We start from the raw sequence: 13,455 nt of genomic DNA, 5'->3' as shown, positions 1-13,455 counted from the left end.
TTCACTGGGAAACATACAAGACGACGACATAATATTAGTCAAAAATGCTGACATACACAAATATACCACCAGACAACAACAACACTATCATATTGAAAAAGCAAAGACAAACACAGGACAGTCAAAAATACTACATAATAGACTTAAACACTACAACGACCTACCTTACTACTTGAAAACTTTTACTGGAGACAAATTTAAAATCAATCTGAAAAAGCACACGATGACTGAACTAACTAGACTAGACGAGACATAAAATGACTAGACAATATAAAATTTCAAATGTAACCCTAACGGGTTTTTTAAAATTGTAAATAAATAAAAAAAAATAAAAAATTAACAATCATCCAGTATCTCCATATTTCAAAGTTAGACCTGTGAAGGCCTATTGTGACATTAATTCTGCTGCGGATATCCTAATCAATCTTCTGAACGCATCCTGTGGTCTTGTCCATTTTCCCGTCTCTATGATTATGTGGTGGGTAAGATGTGATATTAATTCTCGCCCTCCCAACCTAAATCTTTAAAGAGGCTATTGAGTGAAAGGCAAGTGCTCTTATATCTATGAAGGTTTATTGATTTGCTCCACACCCAACCTATTTCGAAGTGGCCCAGACAAAATTTTTGTAGCTTACTTTTCAAATCTCCGACATTTCCATAGCTCCCTGGTAGAACTTTTGTCAGACCCCTGCCAACCGCTCATCTACACAGCGCATTATCTCATTGTCGTCCTCCACTCAAATGTTTCTTGAGTTTTGGGAACAGCCGGTAGTCACTTGGGGCTAGATCAGGTGACTGGGGTTGTTCAACCAATTTAAACCCTGATTTGTTAATATCAGCCATTGACACTAATCTCTTGTGTGCTGGAGCATTGTCTTGATGATATAGCTACTTTTCGCAGTGGTCTAAACAGTAATATGATTTTTGTATTTGTAGGACGGGGGGTGCACGTGTCCAGGGGATGTGGCCAAGGCGTTTGGGGCCGGAGCGGACTTTGTAATGGCGGGTGGAATGTTTGCTGGTAAGTGACTATTGATATCTGTAAACCAGGCGCTTGCGGCGACGATCATCAGTAGGGATCATCATCATTATTGGCTCTACAGCCCGCTGTGGGCCTTGGTGTCCTCTAACATCGTTCATCCAGATGCTTACGGGTCATGGTGGATTCATGAGCTACCTGCATCGCTTCAAGCTCTCTGAGATCGACAGCTGCCCATGCGATGATGAAACTCCTCAAGATGTTCCTCACCTGTTGATGCATTGCCCCCTTTTCAGCTTTCAAAGATAACAGCTGGAGGCGCGATGCAGAAGCCTGGGTGAAGAACTATGCGACATCCCATCGGTGATAGGTAATAAAGAACTTACACGAGAGGTAGTATCATACATGATCAATATAGTGCAGGCAATTAAAGGTAAAATAAACCAAAGTAGGGAACAAAATGCCGAACACTCTTCTAGTGGAATAGAAGGCCCGTGGACTACTGCCAACAGGCCGGCTTTTTTAAAAAAAAAAAAAAATTATTTTTCAAAAATATTTAAAAAATAGTCTTAAATTAAAGTCCCGCTGAGTTGCATACATACAACTCGTCAGCAGGTTCTTATAAATTGCATCGATTATTCACACTTAACCTACATTAACAATAATTTTACTTGAAAAACAATTACATTATGAAAAATTAAAAACTATCACTAATACAAAAAACTTTTTTCTAATAACCATAATTTGAGCAAATGTCTCACTCCTGTATTTAACTCAGCATTTTTAATATTGTTAGGTAACATGTTAAATATTTTAGGTATACTGTATTGCAGTGTTCTTTTGCCATATTTATTGCAATGTCTAGGAACAGCTAGCCCTAGTACAGCCATACTAGTAAACCTGGTGTTGTAATCATGTACCAACTTGTGTTTATACTCGGAGTGCGACGCATGCTGACAATTAGTACCAAAGTAGAGCCCTAACAGATAATTTATTTACAGATTTATACATTAATGATATTGAAATATTGTGTCTCTGGCGGTAAGAGTTTTAGGTAGTTTCCTCTCCACGTGATCATTTGCTGAGAAGTTCCTGATTAGCCCACATTAATATATCCCTCCTCATCCCAATAGTTTAGATCAATTTTAAGATATTTAATTGCAGAATAATCCACTTTTTGAAATATAAACCTTGTATACTATAAGCAAGGTAAATAATAAAGCAACTCCCAGATAAAAAAAAATATATAAAAAAGACAAAACATCGTAACCATCTTCATCTATCTTGGCATGTACTCCTCCAGCCCCTCATGCCCATATTTATTTATTTACTTATTTATTAAGGAAATCATACAGTCTTTATATAAAACAAGGTACAAAAGAACAATTAAAAAAAGTACGACCAATTACAGATTTTACACTAATTTATTATGAATGCAAGAGGAGAGGGGAAAAATAATTGAATTCTAAAAAAGTAAAAATATGAATATTAAATAAAAAGCACATAAAAGGGAGAAGACATTGTATAGCTCAATATTATCCACATCCTGCTGCACTCCGTCCAGCCATCAGATTTTGGGTTTACCAAAGCTGTGTCTGCTGCGAGCTGTTTTGTCTGTGTTCGTTTTAAAACTCTGATAGTTATATGTATTTATTTATTTATTAACGGACATTGTCCATGTATACAATTTATAAGGTTTAAATATTACAATAAAAGAATAGTTTGAAACATTAAAAAAAAAGAAAGAAGCATTGACAAACATAAGGGACATCGAGACAAGATCTGGACTATTTATTTAGTGCTCGTTTAAATCGTTGTAAACTTAAACCAAAAAAGTCCAGATCTTGTCTTGAGTTGACAATACGACAAAGACGGGTCATTGGAGAATTTAGGCCATAGTTTGTTCTATGCTGATCGATGAACAGTACTTCATTGTTTCTCAATCTACGAGTCGGAATATTGAATTTTACTTGTCCCAGTAATGATGGAACATCGATTATACCATTTAGTATGCCGAACATATATATGGAGTCAATATTAGTTCTACGTTTTTGTAGACTAGAAATATTTAACATTGACTCTATTTCAGCATAAGAATAATTATCTCTCTCTAGTCCGAGCATCCACGCTATTTTTCGAAGCAAGCGATGTTGGACTGATTCAATGTGATTTATGCGATTGACATAGAACGGAGACCATATATCATTAGAATTATAAAAATCCGCTCTAAATATAAAATATATTATTTACTGTATTACCAATTTTTGAAAATACCCTATTGTCTATTCTAGGTCACGACCAATGCGCAGGGGATGTAATATCAAGAGACGGAAAAAGTATAAACTCTTCTATGGAATGTCCTCCACAATGGCCATGCAGAAGCATTCTGGTATGGCTCAATCAATTATCTTCTTCATGGATAAGGATATGTATACAATACTTAAACTCATTAGAAATATCATTATATCAACTCATTAGTTAACCTGAAACACTTTGTTAATGATCCTTAAGACAAAAATAATTTCATTTAATTTACTCTCATATAATTTTGAATTCTCTATCCTTACCGCTGTTGTGTATAAATACATTGAATTTCTTGATAAAGATACCTGTCTCGAAGATGTCGCGAAAGCGATGAAACCGGTCACTGGATATTCCAAATTTGTGGATTAAAGTATCACTCGTCTTTTATTTCTATAATATATTATACCCTTATGGTTTTTTATGGGAAGCTGTTGCAGAAATTTTAAACAAATTTGTAATAAAAAAACTGTAAAATCTCAATAAAAAAAAAGGTTTTGATATTTACAATACTATAAGAAATGCTTCATATACATGTCTTTCTCAAAGTGGGCGATAACGCCTCCCTGTGGGCGCTGAAGGCCTTCAGGGGGGCGGTAGGAGGCCCAGAGAATATTGAGGGCAATGGCTGATTTTTAAAAAGGCGAAAAATTCTCCTGATATTTCAAACTAAAATTAATTGACCTCTTTTTCCTATCTTGTTTTTGTTTCGTTTGTCATTTGTCGGCCTCGTGGTGTAATGGTCAGCGCGTTTGCCTACCATGCAAGAGGTCTCGGGTGCGATTCCCGACATGGTTGATATGAAATATTTATTAAAAAAAGGTGTTTTCACACTAGAATATTTCATAGTCCTTGGACCGATACCTGGAGTGTAAGACTGATCATCTCACCTTCATGTAACAGAATGGATCAAGATTTGCTGCGATTGGTGTACCAATGCAGCGCCCTATGCACCATTAGGTGCGGAAAGGGAATGATGATGATGTTTTCGTTTCATTTTTCACTTTTTTTTGCCAAAAATCGGCTGCATATTATCGAACGAATTACAGATATTTTTAAGCGAATTCGAGCCTGATATTGACAAAGGCGCTAAAGTGTGTCAGATTCATCCTTCACTAATGTGATCTTATGATTATTTAATGATAAGTTTTTAAATTTTAATTCAAAGAAATGCGTTTGAATTGCTTTTATTAAAAAGGCTCTTTTAAAGTGTATGTAAGTTTGAACTCGGATATAGGATATGGCTCATTTAAAAATAATAATTACAAAATTTTTAAAATTTAGGCAGCTCTATAAATTTTTTTCTTCTCAAAGTGGGGTGGGAAAATAAGTTTGAAAACTTATGATATATGAGCATTGTATTCTGTTTTCTTATACTTGTATCCGTATTCTTCAGGTGGCGTAGCGGAGTATCGCTCTCCGGAAGGCAAGGCAGTGGAGGTCCCTTATAGGGGCGACGTGGAGGACACGGTGCGCGATACGCTGGGCGGGCTGCGCTCTGCGTGCACCTACGTGGGCGCGTCTTGCCTGCGCGAGCTGCCTCGCCGCGCCACCTTCATCCGATGCACGCAGCAAGTCAACACCATCTACAGCTCTTAACCGGACTGCGCAGACGCGTCTTGCCTCAATCAGACTCTGTGGGCGCCTCCTGCCTTAAACAGACTACGGGGGCGCGTCCTGTCTTAACCGGACTACGCGGGCGCGTCTTGCCTACACGAGTCTTCATTTCGAAACACCAAATCAATAGTTAAAAAGATTATTCTAAATGGTTTGCTTACCTAGATCAATTATGATTATTATAATATTAATTTTAAGCGAGCAGCTTAAAGCTGATCTTAAAGATCTGATCTTGAAAGCTTAAATCTATTTTAACGAAGGTTAACTGTTGGCGCACTTTAACTTTTCCGAAACAAATCTAGTCCATTTTTGAACCCATTGAGACTACACATTGAGATCAGCTCTCGTGGCAGCTTATTCCAACCATCAACAACCCTATTGCTCAGGAAATGCTTCCGTTTAGATTGAATCTCGTTTTTGCCAGTCTGAGACTGTGGCCTCGAAGACGAGCATCTTGTTTAAGCTTGAACATGGCATCCAAATTTGGGCAGCTATAGTGACTGTCGAGTATCTTGTATGTCTCTATCAGGTCACTCCTTTCTCGCCGCTCCTGCAGCGTTGTGAGACCGGCATTATTTTGAGTATTTATAAATATTTAAAGATACATCATCACTAACCCCACCTAATGGTATGCAGGGCACTGCATTGGCACACCAATCACAGCGTCTCGATCATTTGTTTCATAAAGGCAAGTCTGTCAGTCTTTGTCAGTAAAATTCTGATTCCACTCCAAGACTTGGTCTTACAAGAGGAATGGAGGGCGGGGCTTCATCAATTGCTTAATCCGCTCCTCCAAACCCAAGTACACAACCTAAGTTTATTAAGATGAGCACATTCGGGCAACTCACATTAGGGCTCAGCTCCCAGCCTCGCCAATTCATCAGCTGTCTTGTTACCATCGATGTTTGAGTGTCTAGGATAATCTTCTTTCTTCCTAATCTTCATTATTTTTTATTTTTTTATTATTTATTTATTTAGTTCTATGTATTACATGGTCTAATATATATTTACAACACAATATTTACATCTATACTTATTCTAACATTATTTATCACTATTACTACTCAATGTTACGCTGTTATACTCATCGACACAATTATGTGCCTGTAGGCATTTTAGGATTAATTTAGATGATAAATAAAAATCATTTTATTTCTCTTTAAAAATAGTTCTAAGGATTACCAATGAGGAAGTTCAGTGTTTTTTTTTTTGAATTTTTTATTTGTTAATAGACTGTTAAACTAAGTCAAATTTTTTTTTTTAATTTTTATATATCGTATTATCGGCGCTACGATATTTCAAAGTTTTGTATTTCTGAAATAATTCCGCGTGTAACGTCAGAGGTTCATTTCCGCTTATTCTCATTCAGTTCTTCCTACTCCTAGACAAGCAGACCGGAAATCTTCCATAGCTCTCAGATCATAGGTTGATTCACATGAACCAGTGACGTCATTTAAAGTAGTGCATTTTTATCAAAGTATTTTTTATTATTTTTTCTGTACAGTTTCAAGAAACTTTGCACTACAATTTAATGCTCTAATTTTTACCCCGCGTAAGAAAGCATTTTTTGTATCCAATTTCCCGTAGGGCTGAAGTTCCTCATTGCAGCAAATCTAAAGCTTCTTAGACAAAAGCATGGTGGTCAGATGTACGCTGCTGACATCCTTAGAGCGAGTCAGATTAGACCCAGTTTTAAAAGTCGCTTTTTAGGCATTTTTTTAATGGTTTTCTCTTCTAACTCTACTTTTACTGTGTTAAAAACATTATCGCATTCCGGTGGTGTGTAGTCAATACACACGCAAAAAGTGAAAGATTTAAAATCGGAAAAATGGAATATCCACAGGCAATTGCTTCAATTATTTATATTTGAAGTCAAAAGTGATAATATTTAAAATTTAATTGCTAAAAACACGAAAAAACCGTTAGCTGACGTTCACAGCACGAGAAACGAAGCTCTGAGAGCAACTGGCAATAGAACTGGCTACTTGCCTATTGGCCTGCGTGATGCTAAAAGTTGTTTCTCGCTCGCGAATATACCCATAGCATCGAGAGTGAGACATAAAGAGTATTTATTATATTTATAGAGATATTAAAGTTATTAAATGTAATGTGAACTAGCTACACATCACCGGGGAGGGAGCGTTAAACATGAATTAAACATCAAAATGTACTCTAAATCAATCAGAACACCTGTGGTAAAGTTTTGTGTACTTCTTAATTTTTCAAAGAACGATTCGAGTGAAGGAAAGCGTGTAAAATTTACTATTTATCTAATAGATCATTTGAAAAATAATCGGGTCTAATCGGTCCCATTTCCGGTGGGCATAAGTCAATGATTTGCACTTTCAAAATATAATCTCTTACAATTTGCTTTCAAAAATCTGTTTAGAAATGAAATTTTGTTGTAAGAAATGTTATAAATTGATTTTACAAGTGTGTTTATATATGGGATTTGCCCAAAGGAAAGATCCATAGTGATAATATTAACCTAACGTCATGTTGATGTGACAAGCTATTTAGGCCCTTATTGCGCACAAATTTCATACAGAGCACTAATGATTTATCTTTGAAATTAATGCGTAGTTAGTTCTCTTTCGATACCCATGTAAAACTCAGCCAAGAACTTTGTCACAGTCACAGTATGGTGCTGAAACATATTTGAAAGAAATTCTTCTTTCTGTGCCATATCAGGGCCCCGATTACAATAGCAAGTTAACGTTTATCTTCAATTATAGGTTACCAACAAAGATAATTCAAATGCTCATGCAAATATACTCATTTTCGTACACAAATATCGTTTTTTTTATATAGATAGTCGAAGATAACTCTGTATACTTTCTATTGTAATCCGGGCCCAGGTACCCCCGGCGTTTGCGATCACTCTAGACTAGGCGTTTCGGTCCTGCGCCAACTGGAAAATAAATAGAAAAGCTTAACCTGCTTTTTAAAAAAATAAGGATATTACTGTGTTTTTTACATGACTTTTTGCTCGGGCATGTGGCTCCTGCCAAAGGTTAAATATATAAGATTTAAGGTTAGTTTTCGTGTCAAAATTCTAAGAACAATCTAACATGTTTTTTAACATATCCAAAATAAATTATAAATGTATTTAATAAATACAGGTTAAATTAGTTTACAAAATAAATAATAATCTCTTGATATGAATAATGATTTGTTTTATAATAAATACTAACTCACCAGTTCGTCGGTTCTAAATTAAATTCTCACATTTTTTTGAAAAAAGCATCCAATTTCATTTGCTTTGATTGTTGCTTCCTTTCTTGCAGAAACATAGCATAAACTACAAATATTTGAATATTCTTTTAATTTTAATAGTAATAAAAAAAATAATATTATCATACCTTTTTATTTTTCTTAAAAAAAAACGAAAACTAACTTGAAAACAATTTCACAGATACAATAGGCTGCTCGCGTACACGGTAATAGAATAAAACAATGCGTAAAAGTGTGTTTGCTATTAGAATCTCGGCGCCTACTGGTGTCGGCTGAACCGGGGATCCCACGCCGGCACCAACCGGCGTAATTGTAAATGGACGTAACTCGAACCGGTGCAAAACGATGTTTACCTGCACATTATTTGAAGCATAGACGTAATTCTGCGTACCTAATACGCATTCCTTATGCAAGCCGTTCAATATTTTCTTGTGAAAATTGAAGTTACGGAACTAAAATTAGCATTTGGTGGATTCAATTCGATTTTCCCAACTATCCGCATCCCCAACTAGAACTGTCTGATGACAGCTCTCAGAAAAATGGTTTTAAAGTAAAGAAAGTTGAAGCGGCTCCTTATTTGCGCACAACATGTTATGCACGTTTTAAGTCACAAAATATTAGTCTGATAATTAGTTAATATGTATTATGTGAATTCACATGTTTTATCATATGAAATGTTGCCTTTTGAGTAGTGAAAATTTTTCTATTACAATTGTAAATTAAACCTTGTAGATTTCACAGCCTTACTGATGCTGATAGCGTTTTTCTGGGTTATCTCTTTGTCTATTTCTGAAATAAGTATTTGAGTTAATGTTTATTATTAAAGTTTTAATAACCTTGTGTTAGAAAAATTTCAGATCTTGTTTGAAGAACTTCAAATGTTGCAAACCAATATTTTTTTAGGAGTGTTTAAACTGAATACCATAGTTTTATTACTGTTTTTATGTCTTTTAATGGAATAAAATCTAGATAAGCTTCTGTAGAGCAATCGAAAATATTATATGTATATTTAAATATTAAATAAAATGTTAGTTGGATCAACGGATGGAAAAATTGAAGAAATATAGATGTTCAAACGTGGGCAGAATCTAGAATGTTACACAGTGTGTAAAGTGGCTGATGACAGGGCTTATGCCCTGTAAATGCTTAGACTTCTGTATTACCTTCTACAAAATGTTCTTCATCTCTGTTGTAACATATTAATCACGCCCAAGGGAGTTGAATCCAGTTCCTGTTGTCCTGCGGTAAATGCCCCTGTATTTTTGTCATTTGAGCTAATTTTTATAAAATTTTGTTATAACCATTTAAATTATAAAGATAAAGAATCAGGTTGTGGTCCCGTGGCTAGTGTTGCGGACTCGCGGATCAGAGATCCGAGGTTCGAACCCCACTCTACCCCAACTTGATTTCCAATTTCTGATAGTGAGTTATTTACAACTCTTTGATAATGGCCAGCAAAATTGAAATATTTGGGTAAATTATAAGATCGCTAATATTTCTTTTCTATTAAAAAAAAACAACTTTAAAAAATAACCCAGAGAAACGTTCGCTACTTCAACTATTGATTATAATTGTTATCTACTAGATCTGTTGTCCAGCAATGACTAATTTCTTAACTTTAATACATATTGTTATTTCAAACAACACATATAAATGTTTTTTGATACACGAGGTCTGTTCAGAAAATAACAGGAATCTTTAAATTTTGCGGGTTTGGAGAGTCCGATTGTCAAATTATTTTTTTGTTATGTTGGTATACACGCCCCTGAAGTATACTAAAATTTTCAGTTGTATTTATTGTCTATTTTGTCTGTGGCAGCCAAAAATGCAGGAAATGGCGGCAAAAAATGACAGCCGGACTCACCAAACCCGCAAAATTAAAAAATTCCCGTTATTTTCTGAACACATCTGGTAACATACATATTTGCTTGTCAGTTGGATATGTTTTCTATTTGTTATTTATATTAACATATTATAACTAAGATGAGAACATTTTAGAGATGGTAATATGTAAGTCTAGGCATTTACAGGGCTTATGACCCCTATGAGGAAAAAGACGGACCCAACTTATGTTATAATATGTATTTGTAAAATGATGTTATGCAGAAAGTAATAAGATATTTGAAAAATTGACTTTGAATGATTTTCTTGACGCTTGGCAATCGCGATGGGAATTCAATTCAATTCAATTCAATGGTCTGTCGAAATGAAGAGTTGGCGGACATGACGTTCTCCTTGTAGGATGAGATGCTTTGCCTAAGCAAAAATGGTGACTTGTCTACAGCCGTCGCTACTTGGTTCATCATTGGGTTATGGATGTTAATAGCTTTTTCATAATTCCTAATCTCTCTGATGATTACACTTGCCTCATCACAGGTTGAAATATTGTGTCTTAGCTTAGCAACTAATAAATTTTTATTAGCTATCATGAGCTTCTGACTCCACAGAGAATTATTGAGCTCTAGTCCAGATGTTAAATAAAAGATAGAATCAGGAACACTTGGTGATACTTTGTTCAAGTTGGAAAAACAGTCAGAATGCCACATAGTTAGCAATTGGTATTTTTGTCATTGTATAAGTTTGATGTGTCTAGGACTATTGCCAAGTCAGAGTCTGTTATATTGTAGGTCATAGGTTCTTCAGCCATTTCGTAGTGGGACATGGTATCCTCATGAACTGTTGGAGGGTGGATGATGGTGGATGTAGATGATGACTCATTTGGAGTCTCTTTAGATGGGTTGTAGCTGCTCCTAATTGGACGAGCTTTTGGAGGTGATGAGTCCTTGGAAGACATAGATAGGGTGGACCGCTTCCGTGTTTTCATGGGCTCCGGTGCAGTTGATTTTCGTTTTGTGTCTGCAATAGTAGCTACCTTTCTATCCTTCCCCATTGCTTGGCTTGGTATAGATTTGATCAATGATGTTAATGAGGATTGTAAATTACTACCTTACCTTTCTTGACACTATTTTTTTCTCCTCAATCTGTCAGTGCCTAAAGTCTCCTCGGGTTATCCCTGATCGCTGGACTACCCAATTTTTATCAGGTCACGGTAAATCCATTAATAAAATATTTGTTTCACTACAAAATGATGAAAAATATAAATAAATTGCGATTAAAACAGAACGTTCTCGCCAATGAAGATTAAATTTTTTTTAATGCGACAACACTTTGCTTCATATAATGGCCACACTGATGATTTAACGTCAAATGGTGTATAAAACTGCTTCGATAATGGAAATAAAACTAATACGGTTTGATCAATTCAGCCTTATTAAGTGTTTTGTAATCTGTAGCTAAGTTCGTGGTCAATAATCATAGAATGTTTTTTTTTCGTGTGGGTGACTATTGGGTTATTACTCCAAGATTAAGACGCATCGATTACCTGAAAAAAACCAAAACATGCTAAAAACAGGCTAAAAAAATTATCAATAAAGTCTTATTGTTTTTTCAAAACAAGATATTTTACTGTGTATATTGATTCCTAATTTCAACAACAATCAACCATCACGCCTGACACGTTTCCCCGTAAGGGTAGGGGGGAGAGGATAGAACGCCATATCACTCTGGCTTTGCCAAACAAAATAATTTAATAAATTTCAATAATTTATATTATGAAATATAAAAGAAAATTATAAACTATATGTAGGATTTTGCTGGTAAAGTTTTGGAGCCCCTAACTCCAGTTGGAGATTGACAGAAAACACGAGGTTGATGTTTGATGCGTATATTTATTACATGGCGAATAAATCTTCTTCCAAGTCGGTCCCTCAATGCTGAGGATCGTGATCACCATGAACACTTCCGGTTAGTCTGTTCCACTCCAGTCCGTCCTCAGCCCGACGAACTGACTCATCAAATTTTAGCCCCGTAGCCACCTTCATTTGGTCAGTCCATCTATATGGGATTCTACCCCGGCTTCCCTACCTTCAACTCGACCAGACATAATAAATTGAATTGTCGCCCGAGTGTTACTGCGATGAGGTGTTGAATTGACTGCACTTGGACTACATGCTGGAATTGAGTGACCGTGTTGAGCTGACTCTTCGGGCTGACTGACTTTACTGTGGTCTTATTATAGTCCACGTTTCTTAGTTCTTCATGTCTCCATGGTAGGGACGATGTTAATGTACTGACGGACGTTACTCTTTTCTAGACGGGCATTTTATGTGCAATACTGTCTGTGTAGAAGAATATAGTGTATTGTCATTGTTCTATTTCAGGTGAAATGATTGAAATAAAAATTATAAATAAGATTGCCTTCAGGCTTAGCTGTAAGGTGTAATTTTTAAAGCAAAGATTGTTCACGCGATTTAACGCGAATCACCAATAATCCTCCTGAAAAGTTATGTCTCAAGCGAATGTCGAGTTTTAAAAAAACAATCCTTTATCACTTTCTGCATAGACATCATTTATTTGTTATATGCGTACATTTTTAATTACTTCTCAATTAACCCCGATGCGCTGGTACGTAAAATCCTATCAACGTTACGTGGAATTTCCTCGAAAGATTCCCAGTTTTTTCCTGTTGGTAGACTAGTCTTGTATTGTGATAATACTAATTATAGTATTTATTAAATATATTTACGATACGTTTTAATTAGAATCTCAAGCCAATCTCATTTATAAACCCGTATGGGACTTTTCTTCTGATTTACTTCTACAGAATTTTTACTTGAAAGTTGTCATCGATGTGATTTTCTTTTTGAATTATTTTTTCAGACTGTCCACATCGTGTCAACAATCAAATGTCTGTAAAACAATAATTTTGATATGTTCAATTAGGAAGTTCAGTAGTTTTTAAAATGTTTTTTATTTGTTTAACTCTCGATACAATACTTTATATATCTCTATTTATTGAAATTATGAAGCTGTATGTATTGTAATCTTCAAACGAACATTTTAGCACAGGATTTGGAAAGTAAAATTTGTAAAAATATGGTGGATTTTATTACAAACATAATTTCTTGCTTTGCAAAAAATAATCATACGAATGGAAGCGATGCCTAAGTTTATACTTACTAAGCACGAGAATAGAACTTAGGAAAACAGAGACGCAGTTCTGTGGCCGGTGTTTATGTGAAAGAGACAAAAACAAAAGAAAAAATTCGTTCAATCAGTTGGTTATTGGCAGTGAGCGGGAGTGCAAGTTTGTAATATGACTGGCGTTGGTTGCGCGAGTGGTTGGTGGGATTGAGTGGTTTGTGGCTGGATGGACCGCCGGTGGATGAAGGTCCACCTATCCTACCCATCCTGTGATCTCCCAACTTGCAATGTTTGTTTATTGTCCTCGTCTATATGGCCATGGGTAGCTACGGTTGTTATGA

General features: G+C 35.6%; 1 protein-coding gene across 1 annotated transcript; it reads left to right on the top strand.

The window, feature by feature from the left end:
* Nucleotides 1-3,250: 3,250 nt before the first annotated feature.
* Nucleotides 3,251-8,054, top strand: LOC148276990 (GMP reductase 2-like). Its single transcript, XM_088233484.1, has 2 exons — nucleotides 3,251-3,368; nucleotides 4,677-8,054. Exons 1-2 carry the CDS (start codon nucleotides 3,281-3,283, stop codon nucleotides 4,877-4,879), a joined length of 291 nt encoding a protein of 96 aa, XP_088089610.1. The 5' UTR covers nucleotides 3,251-3,280; the 3' UTR covers nucleotides 4,880-8,054.
* The last annotated feature ends 5,401 nt before the right edge of the window (nucleotides 8,055-13,455 follow it).

Source organism: Micrasema longulum, unplaced genomic scaffold (genome assembly GCF_059751315.1).
Source record: "Micrasema longulum isolate JH-2025_06_02 unplaced genomic scaffold, ASM5975131v1 h1tg001111l, whole genome shotgun sequence".
In the NCBI taxonomy this organism is placed as follows: domain Eukaryota; kingdom Metazoa; phylum Arthropoda; class Insecta; order Trichoptera; family Brachycentridae; genus Micrasema; species Micrasema longulum.
Note: the sequence above shows the minus strand (reverse complement) of the source record. Positions and strands in the feature narration are given on the sequence as shown.